This window comes from Manacus candei, unplaced genomic scaffold (genome assembly GCF_025592945.1).
Source record: "Manacus candei isolate 608988 ecotype Guabito, Panama unplaced genomic scaffold, ASM2559294v1 h1tg000081l, whole genome shotgun sequence".
NCBI lineage: Eukaryota > Metazoa > Chordata > Aves > Passeriformes > Pipridae > Manacus > Manacus candei.
Window position 1 is genome coordinate 6,275,844 of NW_026138129.1, and position 17,137 is coordinate 6,292,980.

Below are 17,137 nucleotides of genomic sequence, written 5' to 3' on the forward strand. Positions count from 1 at the left end.
AACACCTAAACAAATAAAAATAAAATAATAGTGACTTCTCTGACTTCACCTACTCCCTACATTTGGAGGTTCTTGAAAAGAAAGGAGTTAGACATGTCGAATTTTGAAGCACAAGGACATCTAGAAAAGGATTTCAGTATTACCAAATGCAGAAAAGAAAAGCTTAATAATTGCTGTAATTAAAAGAAAAAAGTTAATTTACTTTTTCTTGAATGTAGGAAACACATATTACTCTTCACAGTAAGTTCTCCCATAGGGCACCACATTCATCTGTGTACCATGGTGCCATGTGTCTTTGGAGAAGAGGATGATGTGCTGCCAGCTCTTGAAAAGGTATGCATAATAAAAATGAGTCAAGATTGTGATAACAGTATTTCAGACTATTAATTAGTTTTAAAGTGAAGTAATATTGGATTTTCATTTAGAGTCACTATGTTTAATGGTATAATATTAGTTTCAATATTAAATGGATAAGGGCATAAAATTTGCAAAAATTATCTTACTTGTAAGTTAGCATTGGGCAGTATTGTGGTTTACATAGAACAGCAGCACAAAATGTTAAAAATACTCATGCATGTGTCTGAGGTACTCATATAGCTCACTTTTTGGGGTATGTGATAAAATACATGCACATATTATAATTAATAAGCAAAACCACCTACCTATTAAAATAAATTGTCACATCAATAAAGTTAGTTTTTTCCCATGAGCTCACATATTACTTACTGGGTCCCAGAGCAGCTTTTATATCTAAAATGAGCAATTTAATCAAGTAACTTTACATAGCTGAGATAAGAGGCCCAGGAGAGCAATTACTACAGCTTTACTTCTTCTTTGTCTACAATCCAGACAGATATCGCTGTCATCCATATTTTCAAAATTTCTTTGGCAAACAGTAAGCCCAAATATTTTTCATGGGCACTGAGGGGAGGGAATATAGTTTCTAGCTAACAGTTTTGCTAAAATATTTTAAAAGGTGAGTGTGACAACAAATTTACATAGCAGTGTAGATTCAGGGTCCTAATAATAGGGCACTAAAGCACATTTATGACATTTATTTTAGCAAGGAAGTTTAAATATAAGAAGTCAGACCATTAAAAATATCTTGTGGCTGTACTAATCCCTTGCCTTCAATTTCTGGATGAAAAGCTCTTTGTTGTCAAGAAAATAAAGCAGAATCTTATCCTTGGATCTTCTCTGCATTTCCTTTTAAAGACAGCATTTTCTGTACAAAGTGTCATTTGCAGGAAAGTATCCATATTCTTGCACAGAAATCCTGATGAATATTAAAGATGCTTTAGGCAGCATGTATTCCGTCATTGTTCTCAGGGGGACATGAATACTAATTTGTACTTTTATAACAGAAGATGCTGAGCATTTCAGCTAGCAAAGTCATATTATCACTGCAGTAGAAAGTCTCTGTATGCATCTTATTTTTGTTTAAATTTTCTAGGAGTATTGATACAGGAAAAATAAAACAGTTAATAGATACATGTTATGATGTCTGTTATAGTGTTGTAACGTTTTAATTTCAGCAGCTAAAATCAGTGAAAATTTTGTATGCTTTTGAATACCAGAGACCTAATTGATTTTTTTAGTTTATAAAATTAATAACAATTCCTTGGATTTAGAAAAGTTTTGTACTTCTTTGCAGGAAGAAAGCTTGTATGCTGTCACAGCCTAGAAAGAAAACAAACAAAAATTTTAAAGGGATCTTTCTAACAGTGGTTGGGTTTATTCTCTCTCCCCAGGAGAGCTCTCGGTTTACAGAACAGGCTGTCACTATCCTGAAAGCTGTTGGAAATGTGATAAATAATTACAGCAGTAAGGATGAGCTTTCTAAAGCCTTGGAGGAATTGGAACTAACTCTCTGTCCTCCTGGCATCCATGGTACTGGAATGGCTGAAGAACTCTACAAGGTGAACAAACAATTTTAATAAGCATGTTAAACATTTTAATAAACATTAAAAGCTACAGAAGCTGGATAACGGCTTAACATTGTCATTACCCTCTTCAAAACAATGACTATGCATTTCAAAAGGACCACCTGCATGCTCTGAATGGGGTATTTGTTATAAAGTGTAAGCCCAAATAACATTACTTGCAACTGTATGATAATTTTCTTCTTTTAATAAGAACAAATTTCAATATGCGCAGAGCAGCACATTCTAAATCAAGTCTATTTTTGTCAATCTAGTTTAGCATACTTTGGGGCAGAAAGCATAAGGGGTCTTTATATTTTGGATTTAAAAGACTCTCCCTGAAATTTGGAAAAACCGGAATAGTTCTTTTCTGTGTCTAACGTTAATGGAACAGAAAAACATTATTACAGCTTATATTACTGTAGGCAGTAATGAGGTTTTTTCACTCATAGTATTTTTAGGTGTTTTTCTTTCTTTCTTGAAACTGCAAAATTCTTATTTCACTTTTCTGCTTTGTATGTGTGATAAATTAAAGGGTCTTTAGGTACATGATGAAAATGTTACACTTTTCAGTAGATCTCTATCCTATGGGTTTTCAATATTATAAAAAGATTGCAAAAAATAAATTTTTATAAAGGACATGCTAATTTTTATTTGTATGCAAACATTGATAATACTGTTATCAAATTATAACTTGATAACAATCGTTAGAACTTGATTGTTCTACAGTCAGTACTTTATACATTCCACATTCATTTACTTTCATCACAGTACTAGAAAGCTCATGTAGCTTAGACTGTGTATTTTAGAATATTGAATAGAAGAAGGAGTTTAGTATTTTTATAATCACTGATATTAAATTTAGAACACCTAAGCCAGTGCTTTTATATGTTCGCTTGACACCGTGCTCAAACTCAGCAAAACAACAGAATTAAGAAAGAATGATTCCAGGTGCAACACTCAGGAAAGAGGTCGTTTTCATGCCAAGTCTACCAGAAAAGAAAATTGATTTGAACTCTCTGGAATGGAAAATACAAATTTTAAATGCATATGCTTACATGAAATTCGTGTAAAACTTAGAGACCTTAACAAAAATTCAGTAGTCATGAACACACATATTCCTCTCTCACCCTCTAAGACCAATGTATAACTGAAAAAGAACAAAAAACCAGAAATTGGATAAATGAGAGGCACTGAACTGACAGTGATTCAAGACTGAAAATATGGAAATTATCTATCTTTAACACAGACAATGAAAAACTACTCTGAATGTAAGAATGAATGTAGTAGATTCTTCACCAGTCTTAAATATTAAAAAGAAAAGATGAGTTTATTAATAATAAAATACATAAAATGTTTCCAGAAAGCAGAAGAATCCAAAATTAAGGGCAATGAAAAAAAGAAATTATATCTTTTCCATTAAGTTATTACTCTGTTCTTCAACTCAGATTATGAAACAAGTTTTGAAAAACACACTCTAAATTTTCTGTCTATTATAAGGAGGGAAAATAAAAAAAAAAAAAAAAAAAAAAAGAAGAGACTTTATTTCTGCTCTTTAAAGAGCATCAATATGTCAAGAATAAAAATAGAGCCAAATCCTTCTCTGTGGTGTCACCTCCTAATCTAGTAAGCATGTCCATTCAGTTATCAGTCTCTACTCTGAAACCTCGAGTCATGAATGCGAGCTGTCATGATAATAATTATAATATGTTCTTCTGTCCTCTGGTATAAGGCCACCAATCTACTACACATAAGCCATTAAGATATTTTGGGTAATAAACACGCTGAAGAATAAGTCCTATTTTTAGTAAGCCAGACATGACACAGGTTTTCTTTTGATTTTTGGCTTGAAGCATTGTAGTCCTACAGCTGGGACTAATTTTCAGATACTTTATTTTTGTAGACGAAGTTTAAGACTTCATTTTTACATGATAAAAGAAAAGAGCTAAAGAGTATTTGAAACAATAATGAGAAGCAATATAAATAGCTTTTAAAAATTAATCATTCTTTAAATGCTTTTCCTCATTTTGATTTTAGGTTTTCAATATTGCATTCTGGTGTTTGATCAATTATGTAATAGATGAGAAGACTCCCTACAGATATAAACTTGCCTTCAGGTCTTTCACTTTGGATTTTGAAGACTTTAAGATTTCTGGGGATGACCCTGTATTTTCAGGTACTGTATTGGTATTGCTAATCACTTCAAATATGTCTGTCCATTCTTATTTTTGAGGAAGCCAGCTCTTCACTAAGCTTGTTTTTTCTTGCCTAAGTAGGCACAATTCATTTTTAAGCCAAAGACTTCTACTGTTGACAGCACATCTGAGACTCATCTCAGAATAGAAATGATCCTTTTCTTTCTTCCAGAAAGTCTGTTTAGCCTTTGTTAATTTATGAAATTGCCCTGAGTCTTCCCTAGCTTGCATTTGCTAGTATTGACAAACATTAACAAACATCTACAGGTGCATTTTTTACCTGAGGTACTGCAGATCATTACTTTTGTTCAAATTACCATTTGAAAAGATCTTAAATGCATATATTGTTCACAAAATGAGAGTGAAGGAGGACTTAAGTTAGTACCTTTGTTGAAAGTTTCTTAGTTATGGGTTGAGGATTTTTTGTTTGTTTCTTCTTGCTTGCTTGCTTACTTACTTGCTTGTTTTTTAAGCTTATTATTTGGGAAATTGTATTGGCTGGCTAGTTAGCTGGCTAATCACAGTGTGGAACTGGCTACAGCACCATCTACCTCTTCTCCAGCCTGTGATTAGGGTATGTTGTGTACCCAAACATACTGTGAGAGGAGCCACTGGAAGGCCAACTTATTTATTACAAGTAGGGATAATTCTCTTCCTGCAGGTTTTTTGCTTCTTTTTGTATGCAGGCTGGAGGCATTATATATTAAGTTTGCCTGGCAACCAAATATATGGCTCTTTTCCATTTTAAAACTTACTTTTCAGTCCGTGTAACTTTTTAATCTGTTGATATTAACATTTAATAATAAAAGCTTTATGTATATGGTTTCATGCTACAACAAAACAAGGATTTATCTGAAAAATTGATCACCATTTGAAGGCCTTTCAGAGGGACTTAGCTTTTCCTTCTTCTCTTATGAACTTACAGAATAAAGTGTTTCTACATGGTGAATAATCAACTTTCTTTTGATTATTCATTTTATTCTAGAAAATCAGTATAAAAAAAGAAATTAAAATTTACACAAAAATCTTTACTGACACAATGATGTAATGCTCTTATTCTTTTAAGAAAGCACATATACTTGTCTCTCTTTACTGGGGACTTTCCTCCAAAACCCTCTCTTCTGAAGATTATTCTTCTGTGAGACATCAGGTATTTTGAAGGGAATTGCATCCCATGGCAAGAGTATAAGTTATAAGGGTCAGCGTATTGACATTTGTCACACCACTTGAAGTAAACAACACCTGTCACATTTTTTCAAGATGACTGTGCTACTGATTTCTGTATTCCAAAAAAAAAACCTTAAACACTTGTCAGCAATAAAAGAGAAGACATTTTAAAAATAGATTTGAATAATTAGCACAGTTGACAGGTTGTAACAAAGACCTCATATATTTTACTAAAATATGAGATCCACTGTGATAGAATACTTTTTAGGATTTGGGCAGTGAATCAAAAAAGTGGAATGAATGTATGGAGGAAGAAAGTTCTGTTTCAGTTTTCTTTCCTCCAGTATCCAGTGTATCCTTTAAATGTGTTTGCTTTTACAGAATTAAATAGGAAAATATTCCTATTGGACTGCAAAGTTAATTGTTTCCCTTTGGTTTTATAGACATTGTACATTTTTTCACCTTTATTAATGTTTGCTCTGCTTAATAAAGGCTGCATTGGAGTAAGTGTATGATTTTGTTCAGATTCCATCCAGAAACCTAAAGAAATAAAGCATATAAATCAAGTGAAAAAGTCAAGTTAAAATAGGTAGATATCAGGAAAAAAAGGTGAGGAATGCATTGTAGGAACACCTAGAAGGATTGGCATCACCTGATTTGCTTGGCCTATTAGCACTGCTGCACTGTCAGGATAGTTGCTCAGATCTTGTTAAGACTTTAATTGTGACCTTTTGGAACCTAACAGACATCAGTGCAAACTACTATAACAGAGGACTGAAATATTCTTGTTGTCTATGTCTGAGAGTATATATTTATTTAATTTTTTCTGATTTTGTATTAGCGTATTCAGTTTGCACTGTGTGCTGAATTAATCTCAAGATTTACCAAGGGCAGGGATATTGTGATGTACTGCAGTTAGCGGTCATGTCTGGTAAGGTTTCTGAGAAGCCATCTGAAAATGATCTAGTGGCATTTATTTATCTGCCAAATATCATCCATCCCCATGGAGCAATTCACACAGGAGCCACAAGAAACAAGTGGAAGATGGTGCTGTGTAAACATATGAAAAAGAGATGGAAATTTCTGAACTGAGTGCTTCTCCATGGCATGGCTGTTCTATGGTCTTGTGGGAAGAGAGTGGATAAAGGGGCCCTGCAGAACTTTGGGCAGTCATGAAATGCTGAATTTGTAGAGGTATGTGATTCCTCCTGGGAAAGGAAGTGTATCAGGATGATGTTACACAAGAGATAGACTTGATGGCTCAATACTGCTTGCCTGCTCTCTGTTGCACATGTTCTTTGTTTACCTTGTCCTGGTTGCTTTGTGCCCAGTAGTGAGCCAGCTCAGTTCATTAACTCACTGGAGGTCTGCAGCACTGATTTTCAAGTCTCAAACACCTGACAGTCATTTAGGCACATTTCAAAGGCAACATTTCTTTCTTATGGATAAATTCCAACTTTGAAGTTGGAAGTGGAATACCCTTTGTGTACGGTTCTTTTAAAACATTCTTGTATGAAGTTTTACCTAGAAGTCAAGCTGTTTGCTGTAAGCTTATCCCAGCTGTGTAAACCATAGTTGAGAAGTTCTGTTCCTGTTTAGTTCTTTTCCAGAATATGCTTCTCTTTCCTCCAGGAACATAGGTTAAGATCAGTGGTCATACAGTTGTTGTGTGACTGAAGAGAGAATTTGAACATTTGTTTCTTCTTGCACTTTGGATTTGAACTTGAGTTCCAGTAAAGGGTGAAGGAAAGTTTGGCATTATTTGGTTGAATATGTAGTGTCTGTTGAGTACATGCAAAACACACCTTTTTAAAAAAAAGTCATTGTTACATTGCCTATAAGAAAACTGCAGCTGATTTTATAGTGAACAAAGTCTTGCAAGGCTGCTTTGAAAATTTCAGTTTATTATTAGAAGGGGTGTCTTCTGATTAATAGCGATGATATGCCAGAAATTTTTGATGAATCAGTTTTCAGTCATAATGTCAAATTTGAAGTGTCCACTAGTTAATATTGGTTGATTTAAAGCATGTCACAGTAACACATTTCTCTGCTTATAAGACAAGATATTAAGAAATGTTAAGTAAAAAAAGCCTTTAAAGATCAAAATATTTAATGTAGACCTCATTACTTTGACTTGAATGCTACAAAGAAAAATGTTTTGGTTCTTCTGACATTGTATTAAAGTTAGAACAAAATAGAAACTCCTTAGGAATGTATACTTCCAAAAGACATTCAGCATTTTTGTTTTTCAGCCTGTTCTAGGGTAACTTTTTACTGTTTCTTTGAATAGAATTCATTTCTGTTTGACACTTCATCCAAAATTTTTATATTTGTGTATTCAGAAACAGTTTAGTATATAACTAAGTGACTGCATATCCATATATTTTTTAGCCTCACAAATGAAATGTTTTATTTCTAGATACATACATATTTATTTCTAGTTATGGAGTCCACTTGCCATCCTTAGTGGATAAACTTTTAAGCATGGTCATAGGGCAACACCACACCAATGCTTCCTGTGTGTAATTTTTTATATTAGGATCTCCTTACTTATTTAGTCAATATGTGTATATGCATGTTCATATAAAAAGTATACAACTTCTACTTTATAATATATTATTTTACCTTATATGAGGAATGTAGGCTCTGCAGCAAAGGTCATTCTTCTGGGCTAAAACAAATGCTGAAAATTGAAGTCTATTTCCTTTCCTTGAAAACAATTATTAGTGGAGTCAAAAGCCATTTTGCCACTGTCTTTTTAATTATAAAATAGACAAGCTTGTAGATTCATTTTGAAATGTATTACGTTGATGAATAAATGGGAGAAGATAAGAGCCAAAATCTTCTAGAGATGCACAGACAGGACACGTCTTAGAACATGTTAAATTCCAGTTGGATATTAGGAAAACATTTTTATCAAAGAGGCTAGTCAAAAGTTGGAAGAGAATGCCCAGTGAAGTTATGGAGTCTCCATGGTTATGAAAGTATTAAAAAATGGACTGGACATTTACTCTAAATTGATCGTGGTTTGGATGTGGAATTGGACCAGATGACCTTCAGTGATCCACTCCAGCCCTTGTTATTCTGTGATTATATGCTGTTTTATAAAAGTGGTTTTGCCATTCATACTGTTGAGTTCTAATCTGTTTTCTATTGAAGTAGGTTTGTGTAATCTTTCAGAGTCACCAAGTATTAAAGGGGCTTTCTGGAGTTTGGGAATGCAACACTGATGAGAAAGAGTGGTTGGGAACACATCCAGATTTAACAGTATTCAATAGAAGAGATTAGATTGAAGTGTGTGATCTGGCTGATGAAGGCAATATCTTTTCTTAAGCTAGTTGATTTGTCTTCAATGTTGTCTACAGTTTTCATGCAGTTTCCTCTCTTCTCCTTTTTGTTTGTTGGTACTTCCTTTTGCAGAACTGTTTCCTTCCTATCATGCTGTCTTGCTTCTCTTGTTCCATATCTATGCAGTTCCAAACTGGCCCCCAGGCACTGGCTCCTTGTAGTGTTGTTCCCCACACCCTCTTCCTAAGCCTGAGTGGTAATGACTCCCACAGGATCATGATTCTAGGCAAGGATGCCTTCAAAGAGCTCATTACTAACCTGTCAGAACTTACTAATTTCTGTTCCACTGCAAAACTTCTTAGTACCAGAAAGTCAGAGAAGTGAACTCTCCCTTTATGACAGATCTTATCCTTATTCCATGTCTCCTTAGTGAAGGCAGAATAAAATGTTTTGAACAACACTGGTGTTTAAATTATTACTTAATAAAATTATCAGTTTGAGAGAGAGAAGAACTTAAAATTTTGTGAAGCTCTTTTAAGCTGTGTTTACAGTCAGGCTTTAATGTATCAAAACCTTTTGGTTCATATTTAGAAGGATATTTTGAAATTACATTAGGAGACAGTTTTAAAAAATGCACTGCAATAGCTGGTAATAAAGAGAAGAATTAAATGATTTGGTATTTGGGATTAGTGATTGCATTTTGACTTTGCGTGATTATACAGTATATTTTCTGTAATTTTATCATGATAAAACCAAGATTTTAAGAGCAATATATTTTTGTCATAAAAGTTTTATGCTGAAACCACACTGTTTCTGAGTTACAGCTCTCTTGGCCTTTTGTGTTTATTTGGTTTTTATTATTATTTTTAATTCATTATAAGCAGCTGTAGGACTTCCAGTGTTGTAGATGTTGGTCGTTCTCCCCTTCTTTCAGAGAGCAGTGAGCAGAATCTTGGTAGTTGGCAGGACCGAACTCCCACATCTGAAGAACAAGCAGCAGCTCTCAAAATTCAAGCCATCTGGAGAGGGTCCTATGTTAGGACAGTACTGAAGAGCAGAATACCAGGTGTGTCGTTTAAAAATGCCTTTCAAAAATGTTTCATACTTTATCTTATTCAAATCAAAGGATCACAGAATATACAAAGTTGGAAGGGACCCACAAGGATCCATCAAGTCCAGTTCCTGGCCCTGCAAAGTCAGGAGAGTATCGTCCAAACGCTTTTTGAACTCTGCCAGGCTTGGTGCTGTAACCACTTCCCTGGGGAGCCTGTTCCAGAGCCCATCCACTCCCTGGTTGAAGAACCCTTTTCTAATATCTAACCTAAACCTCCACTGACACAACTTAATGCCATTCCCTTGGGTGTCACTGATCACCAGAGATCAGTCCTGTAAGGATTTTTTGACTTATTAACATCTAGTTAAAATTAACTGAAATGCAGTAAACATAGTTCTATTAAGTGTACCTAACCACTCAGCACATACGGTATTAAAAAGTAGAGGAAAGATACACTACTCCAGCTAGATATTCATAGATATTAAACCAGATTTTACATTCAGGTAGATTTAACTCAGAGCTGGGCAATGTTGGGTTTTTTTTTTCTGGAAATATAAAGGAAATCATACAAGAATGTGAGCCTCATAATGGATAAGTGGAACACACACAGTCTCAAAGGCTGATACTTTGCTCAAAAGATACTATTCCTGATACTATCTTTCTTTCTTATGTATATAGATAGAGGAATCTTACATAGCAGTTCAAGACTTGTAGTACATTTCCTATTCAGCAATTCTATTATCACATCTTAAATATTGTGTCCAAATGAAGTGTCCACAGTCCAAGACAAAAGACAGGTAGATAACAGCTGCAGAATTCTGAGTAGAGTTGTAAGGATCAGGATTAAAGAGGGACCTTGTAATTGCAGGTTGTTAGTTTGTAATTTCAGAAAGACAAGATAAAGAAAGACTTCACTATAATCTTTAAGTACCCATTTGAGTAAGGGAATTTGATAGCAATAGGGTCTTTATCCTGAGATCCAAAGGCTGAACAAGAAGATCTTTAGTCTGAGATTCAAAGATTGTGACTTGAAACCTGACACATTCAAGTTAGAAGAAGTAGCATTTATTTTTAAAAGAATGAGGTATTTATTGGAATAAACCCAAATTTGTGCTGTAGTACTGAAAAATGTTAAAATCAAACAGATGCTCATCAAATTAAAAATTAATCATTTATTTATGACATTAATATGTTAGCAGGACTGTTACACAGAGAGTTAGATCATAGTGATTCCTTTTAGCCTTACAGTATAGGAATGCCTAAGGATCATGACAAAGAAAACTGCTCCATTGTAAGATATACATTGCCTCCTCAGTAAGTAATTGTCATTCTGCTGAAAGCTCCTTCTTCAATTACCATAATTGCTGGGGCTCTTTCACCCATACATTTACATGTACCAAATGGTCTCTTCTACCTTTTACACCTTCATCTCCTTATCTGTAAATCTGGTGTTGCCTCTTTCACCTGTAGGCAAGTCTTGCCTAATCTTTCTTACTAAGTAGTCTAGTGCCTTTCTATATTTGTTTTTGAAGTGCCATGCAAATTAGGAATTTCCCTAAACTTTCACTAGTATTATTAATCCATACAAATCCTAGAGCCCAGAAGCTGTTCTTCTGAAGTTTAGATTTTAGATGTTTTGTCATTTGAGCACTATATTAGTATACCAACTCTTTTCCTCATTTGCCTATAATATCTTTCTTAACTTATTTGTTACCTTTAATTCTGGTATTATTTTTAAGGTCCTATACTGTGGGCTTTTTTCAATCATACTATATTTCTCCTCCTTTCCCTCCATTATCTATAATTTTTTTCTCTCTTATTTGTCATTACAGTAAAGTGTTACTATTCTTGCCCCTCTTTTTTTTGTTGTTTTGTTTTAGTTTTCCCTTCTCTTTCCATTGCTAGTTGCTTATGCAATAAAGGAGGATTTCACCTAAGTCTTGACAAGTCAGACAACAGGTCCAGACTAGTTGCCTAGTCTTCATCTGTGTTCTGTGAATAGAAGTAGCACCTTGAGATGACAACACATCCTGTCATCTGAGAGGTATCCAACATGGGTGGGATTAATTACCTGCTGGAGCTGCCCAATTCTTTTCTTTTTAGCTGCACAGGTAGCCTGGTATCTGCAAATGAGAGTTGCTTTGAATTAAAGAGCCTATTCTCTGAGGACAGAAATTATCACATATCACCACATGTTACAGTGAAAAAGCTGTAAATTAGAGAAAATATTGATCACATCATTTTTGCAGTTATAGGAGTGCTGAAAAGTACAAAGGTGATGAACAGTGGAATATCCTCTGTCAAAGGAGAAAACAGTTTTCAGCTCAGTGAGACTCCTGTAAAACTACAAATAAAAACTAGTGATTCATAAGGCAATTTACTTGTATGAGTGGCATTTTTCAGAAGTATTTGGCAGGTGTAAAATTAGAACAATGAAGAAGTTGGATGTTATATTTTCTAACTTTTGTATTATTTCTAGGTACTAGAGAAAATGCTAATGTTGAAGAAACCTTGAAAACATTGTGGTCTATGATTGAATTAAATTTTGAACAGTGTGCTGTAATGTTGTTAAGGTAATCATGCAATAAATAAAACTATTCAATTGCAGGCAGTAACATAGAATTGTCATAAATTGCTATTTCACAAAATAAACATGGTAAGAGCATTATTAGGTTTAAAATTACAAAACCCTGTTGGAGGACATGAGATGTTTTCAGTGAAGATAAGCTGTGCTTTATTCTGTATACCCTACATGAGAAAAATATAATTTTTAGATATGTTACAGATTTTTTTTCCTACAAGTTGAGCTACAATATTATCTTTTTCCTGTATTTATTCTTTTTCTTTAGTATCTTGTGGGCTGTTTCGTAAGTATAGATCTGATACTGATTCCTCAGTTAAGCAGTTAGCTAGTTGATTTAAAGAAACTTTTCAATTCACACTATCTGCTAAGGAATAGATATTAGAAAGGGAATAACTATACTATTTAATGTTACCACCATTTATTATATAGTCATAGGACTTTTTGTTGCACTTGCTTGAAGCGAAGTAGATGTATTTCTAGGTAGATACTTTCCCTGGTATTTTATTACAACTTTTGCAAAGACAGCTATTCCAATTTCAGTAGTGTTCATTAAGCCATTTGCAAGCATGACACTTTTTGAGGATCACGTATTTCCATTAAGTCATTCAAAAATATCTCTGCTAGTGTTCACGCAACTGATCTAGCAGTAGATCAGTTCTTTCAGGGGTAAGGAGTCTGAACTAGCAATAATTACTACCTGTGGGTGTAAATCCTTACTCCCTATAACCAGTAACTTGAGCAGCACTCATATCAGGTATAATTTCATTTTACTTTTTAGTGTTTCTAATCCTGTAAAACCTTTGTATGTTGATGATATCAGAACTTTGCAACCCCAACCTTGTTCCAAATATTAGACCTCCATTTAAGATTTGCAGCACCTCTAAATCAGCAAATTAGATGCAGTTTTTAGTCTGCCTTCAGACTTTTAAAACTTATGGGCTCAAAGGCATTGTCCCAAGGGATACATTTGGATGTTAAAGTCATACTGATGTGCTTGTGCTTAATTTTTTTTAGCAACTGACAGAATTGCTTTTAATATAACAAGCTAGCCCCTTGGTCAATAAGTTTTCCTTTTATCCCTTTCTTGTTCAAAAAAGTTTTAAAATTAAATAAAGGGTTTTGAAATCTCCTAATGATGCCACAGCTTGAAAATGACCGTTAAATGTAAAGAAAGTTGTATTAACTGATATCTATTTAAAAAAAAAGAGGTAAAGTTTTGTAGAAGCCATAACATTTTGGGCTATTAGAAGAAATTGTAGTCATAGATAGACTGATGGAGAGAAATACGTGTATGTCTTTGCCATTAACTCTGAAAAAGCTGATCCCTATGTGATTTTTTTTTCGGAGAACAGCTACTAGAGAAACATTTTTATATTGTTTTTTTTATATTCGTGCACAAAGCAGTGTTATTCATTATTGGAATAAGTAAAAATCAGGATATATGTGCCTTCATGATTAGATTTAAATATTTATCTTGTTTGCTGCTTTCCAGAGAAATGTTTAGAAGAAACTGTAAGCCAATTGAAAAGTTTCCTTGTTATGAAGATGAATGGTGTAAAATGTCTTTTGCTGACTATGCTGTAACGTGTGCTGATCACCCACCACATGTGTGGTTCTTGGTTTTTAGGTGAGTTTCATACAGCCCTATATAACTCCTATGGGAAAGCAGTGCTGATAGGCTGTGTTTTTTCACTAACCTGCTTTAAAAACTTACTTCTATTTGCCTGCTTTCCCTAAATTCTGATGTATACTTGTCCTGGTTTTGGCTGGAGCAGAGTTCATTTTCTTGTTCATTTCTTCTTCATTTTCTTCCTAGTAACTGGTACAGTGCTGTGTGTTTTGATTTAGTATGGGAATAGTGTTGATAACACATTGATGTTTTGGTTGTTGCTGAGTAGTGCTTATCCCAGTTCAAGAACTTTTTGGTGTCTCGCACTCTGGCAGTGGGAAAGTGCATAAAAATCTGGGAGGGAGCATGGCCAGGACAGCTGTCCTGAACTGGCCAAAGGCATGTCCTATACCACAGAACAGCCTGCTCAGTATATAAAGTGGGGGGAATTACCTGGAAGGGGGCTGATCACTGCTCGGGAACAGGCATCGGTCAGTGGGTGGCGAGCAATTGTATTGTGCATCACTTGTTTATCTTGGTTTCTGTTAGTCTCTCTCCCTCTCCTTGTCATTTAAGTTATTAATATTATTAGCATATTTATTATTTTTTTTTTTCCAGTTATTAAATTGTTCTTAATACACGAGGTTTACCTTTCCTTTCTGATTTTTCTCCCCAGGGTGGGTTGGGTGGGGGGAGTGAACAAGCGGCTGTGTGGTACTTCATTGCTGGCTGGGGTTAAACCATGACAATACTTTTGCTTTGTGTTACACAAATCCCTTTTTTTGTGAAAATAATTTTGATACTATTTGAATATTTTTTTTAGAGAAATATTTATTGTTCCAGAAGACATGCTTATAGTGACAAAGGTGTATACTACTATCCCTTCTTGTAGACTTCATATTATTGATAATGACACACTGGAGGAAATGCCACATGTCTTTTTCGAAGTGGCACCTCATGTTTATCCCAAAAATAAGGTAAATGCAAAGAATTGCTGTGAAAAGTATAATTTTAAGAATAATAAGTGCCCGAATTCTTTGGACATTTTTAGCTATGTCGTAGCGTTCTACTTAAAAGTGCACCCTTATTTATTAGCAAGTTTGAACAGAGATTGTCACTAATTTGCTTCTGTGATAAACCTTTTATAGCCTTAATAGGAATAGCCTTAATTTTATTTGATATTTTTTTGCTGTTGCTAAATGGAGAAATATCGTTTGATTCCCTGTGCTGTGCTATTCTGTGGCAATGTGGTTGATGCTGATGCTGTGCACGTGACAGAACAATATTCAAGAGTTAAGGGTCAAACTAAAAATAAAGTTTAAATAGCCTTTTATAAATCATTCCTACAAAAACTAGCATGCATCTTCAGACACTAAAGGTAATTGCAGCTTTGATGCCAAATACAGCTTTAGACATGCTCCCCCTCCCAAGTCCTACATGTTACTTTGGAAGCATTGGTGTAAATTACTTCTAAAAAAGCCTCTATATTGTTAAATAATTGTTACCATTTCCCATCCTCCTGCCTTTTGACCTTTGGGCTAAAGAAGACACTCTAGTCAACCTTACCTCACAAGTTATATGTTCTACACTCTTGATTACTCTCTCCTCTGGACTCTTTCCAACTGCTGTTATTTGGGGTTTTTCCTTGTTTATCATGCATAACACTGAGCACAGTAAACTTTATTCCAGTGTATAACTTGTGGCCATACAAATGGTGAGTAAGGAATGTTAAGTTTTCATCTTGTGGGCTTTACTTTTGCTTATATAACCAACTGTGATGCTTGCCCTATTTTGCAGTGCCATTGCTGCTTCATGTACTTCTGTAACCCTAGTACTTTCTTGAAGAACTGAATCCTGTACTTTATTATTCTTGAGTAAATATAGTGTATTTCACTACTGATTTTGATGCTGTTTTTTCAGGCCATTTCCCCAGTTTAAAATAATCTTTAATTCTAATTTTCTCTTCCTCTAAAGCTATCATACTTCTTAGTTTGTAATATTAGCTAATTAAGCATATATATTCTCCATTTCACCATCTTAATAAATATATATTTTTAATAAAAAATTTTGAATGGAATCAGGTTCAGGTTAGATCTTTGAAATCTCACTGACTGCATCCTTCTCTTTCAAAAGGAGCCATGAATATGTGCTTTCTGGATGTGATTGTTCAACAGTCACCCTAATTTCTTCATTATGACAGCATTTCCTTTGGCTTAGAAGAGTGATCAAAGAGACAGTGTCAGATATCTCCTTCTTTCCCATACTGTGCTTTCCTAAAAAGGGAATCTTGGTTGGATTGACAGGACTTATTCTTTACAGTCTTTTTGCTATGTTGAGGGGGTTGCAAGGAGTTCATTCTACTAGTTATTTCATGATGCTTTCAACCTTTGGGGTTATGCTGACTGATACTAAGTACCTTAGTGTCCTCCATTAATTATCAAACATAATTTGAATGTTTAATCATTGTTTTAGTCTGTTATTTAATTATCCTTCAGACAGTTCAGCATTTCATCAGACCTAACTAGTCCAAATTCTTTATTTATCTGTATTATCATTTACTACTTAATTTCCTATTCTGGCCTGCCTCTTATCTCTTAAATATTATCCCAATCTCAACTATTCTATTCACATGTTCACAGTTGATCTTTTAGTGAAGACGCATTCTATTCACATTTTAGCCCTCTCAGTCTCATCTGTCAATACCAAAGAATTGATTCATTTATAGTCTAACACTGTAGAAGCAGATTTCTTGTCTTTTTTTTGTAACTTCAAATTTCATTAGACTTTTTTTTCTTTAGAATGAACTTGCCTTATCTAGTGTTTGTAGTGAATATAAGCTGAATGTGACAGATAAGGAGTGCTACTGCTGGAGGACAATGCTTTGAAAAGCAGGGTTGCAGACAAGCTCTTGAAGCTCTCAAAACTAATTGGGATACTCAGAAATGGTGTATGGATTCCACCAGACAAGGAAATTTGGATTGGAATCTGACAGTGGCAAGTGGCAGGATGCGAAAGAAATCTCAGTGGTGACTGCTACTTACTGCTTTTCAGGAAAGTGACAGGTTGCACAATCACAACTTCAGATTTATTTCAGATCCTGCTTAGCAGACACAACTGTCTGGTTCTACCCTGCAAGGCAGTTTTTCCGTTTCCCTGATTTCACTAATTCTTTCTTAGACCTTCTCCCATTTAATCTATCTTTCTTGAAGAAAGGTGTCCAGAATCATACACAACGTTCAAAACAAGATCTTACCAATGCTCTGTGTAGTACAGTAGTTTTCATGTTGGAAATGCCTGGGGATTTTATGCCCTACCCAA

The 17,137-nt window shown here is 34.5% G+C and overlaps 1 protein-coding gene across 5 annotated transcripts in view; it reads left to right on the plus strand.

Moving 5' to 3' along the window:
- Positions 1-17,137, plus strand: part of ADGB (androglobin) — a 111,152-nt gene that overhangs the window by 65,851 nt on the left and 28,164 nt on the right. For 4 of the 5 annotated variants that reach the window (XM_051811290.1, XM_051811289.1, XM_051811293.1 and 1 more), the window contains 7 exons: positions 219-333; positions 1,752-1,919; positions 3,960-4,098; positions 9,507-9,638; positions 12,106-12,199; positions 13,703-13,837; positions 14,643-14,796. In XM_051811290.1, the coding sequence (XP_051667250.1) occupies positions 219-333; positions 1,752-1,919; positions 3,960-4,098; positions 9,507-9,638; positions 12,106-12,199; positions 13,703-13,837; positions 14,643-14,796 (937 nt within the window). The remainder of the gene's footprint in view (positions 1-218; positions 334-1,751; positions 1,920-3,959; positions 4,099-9,506; positions 9,639-12,105; positions 12,200-13,702; positions 13,838-14,642; positions 14,797-17,137) is intronic. The other variant, XM_051811291.1, reaches the window with a different exon arrangement.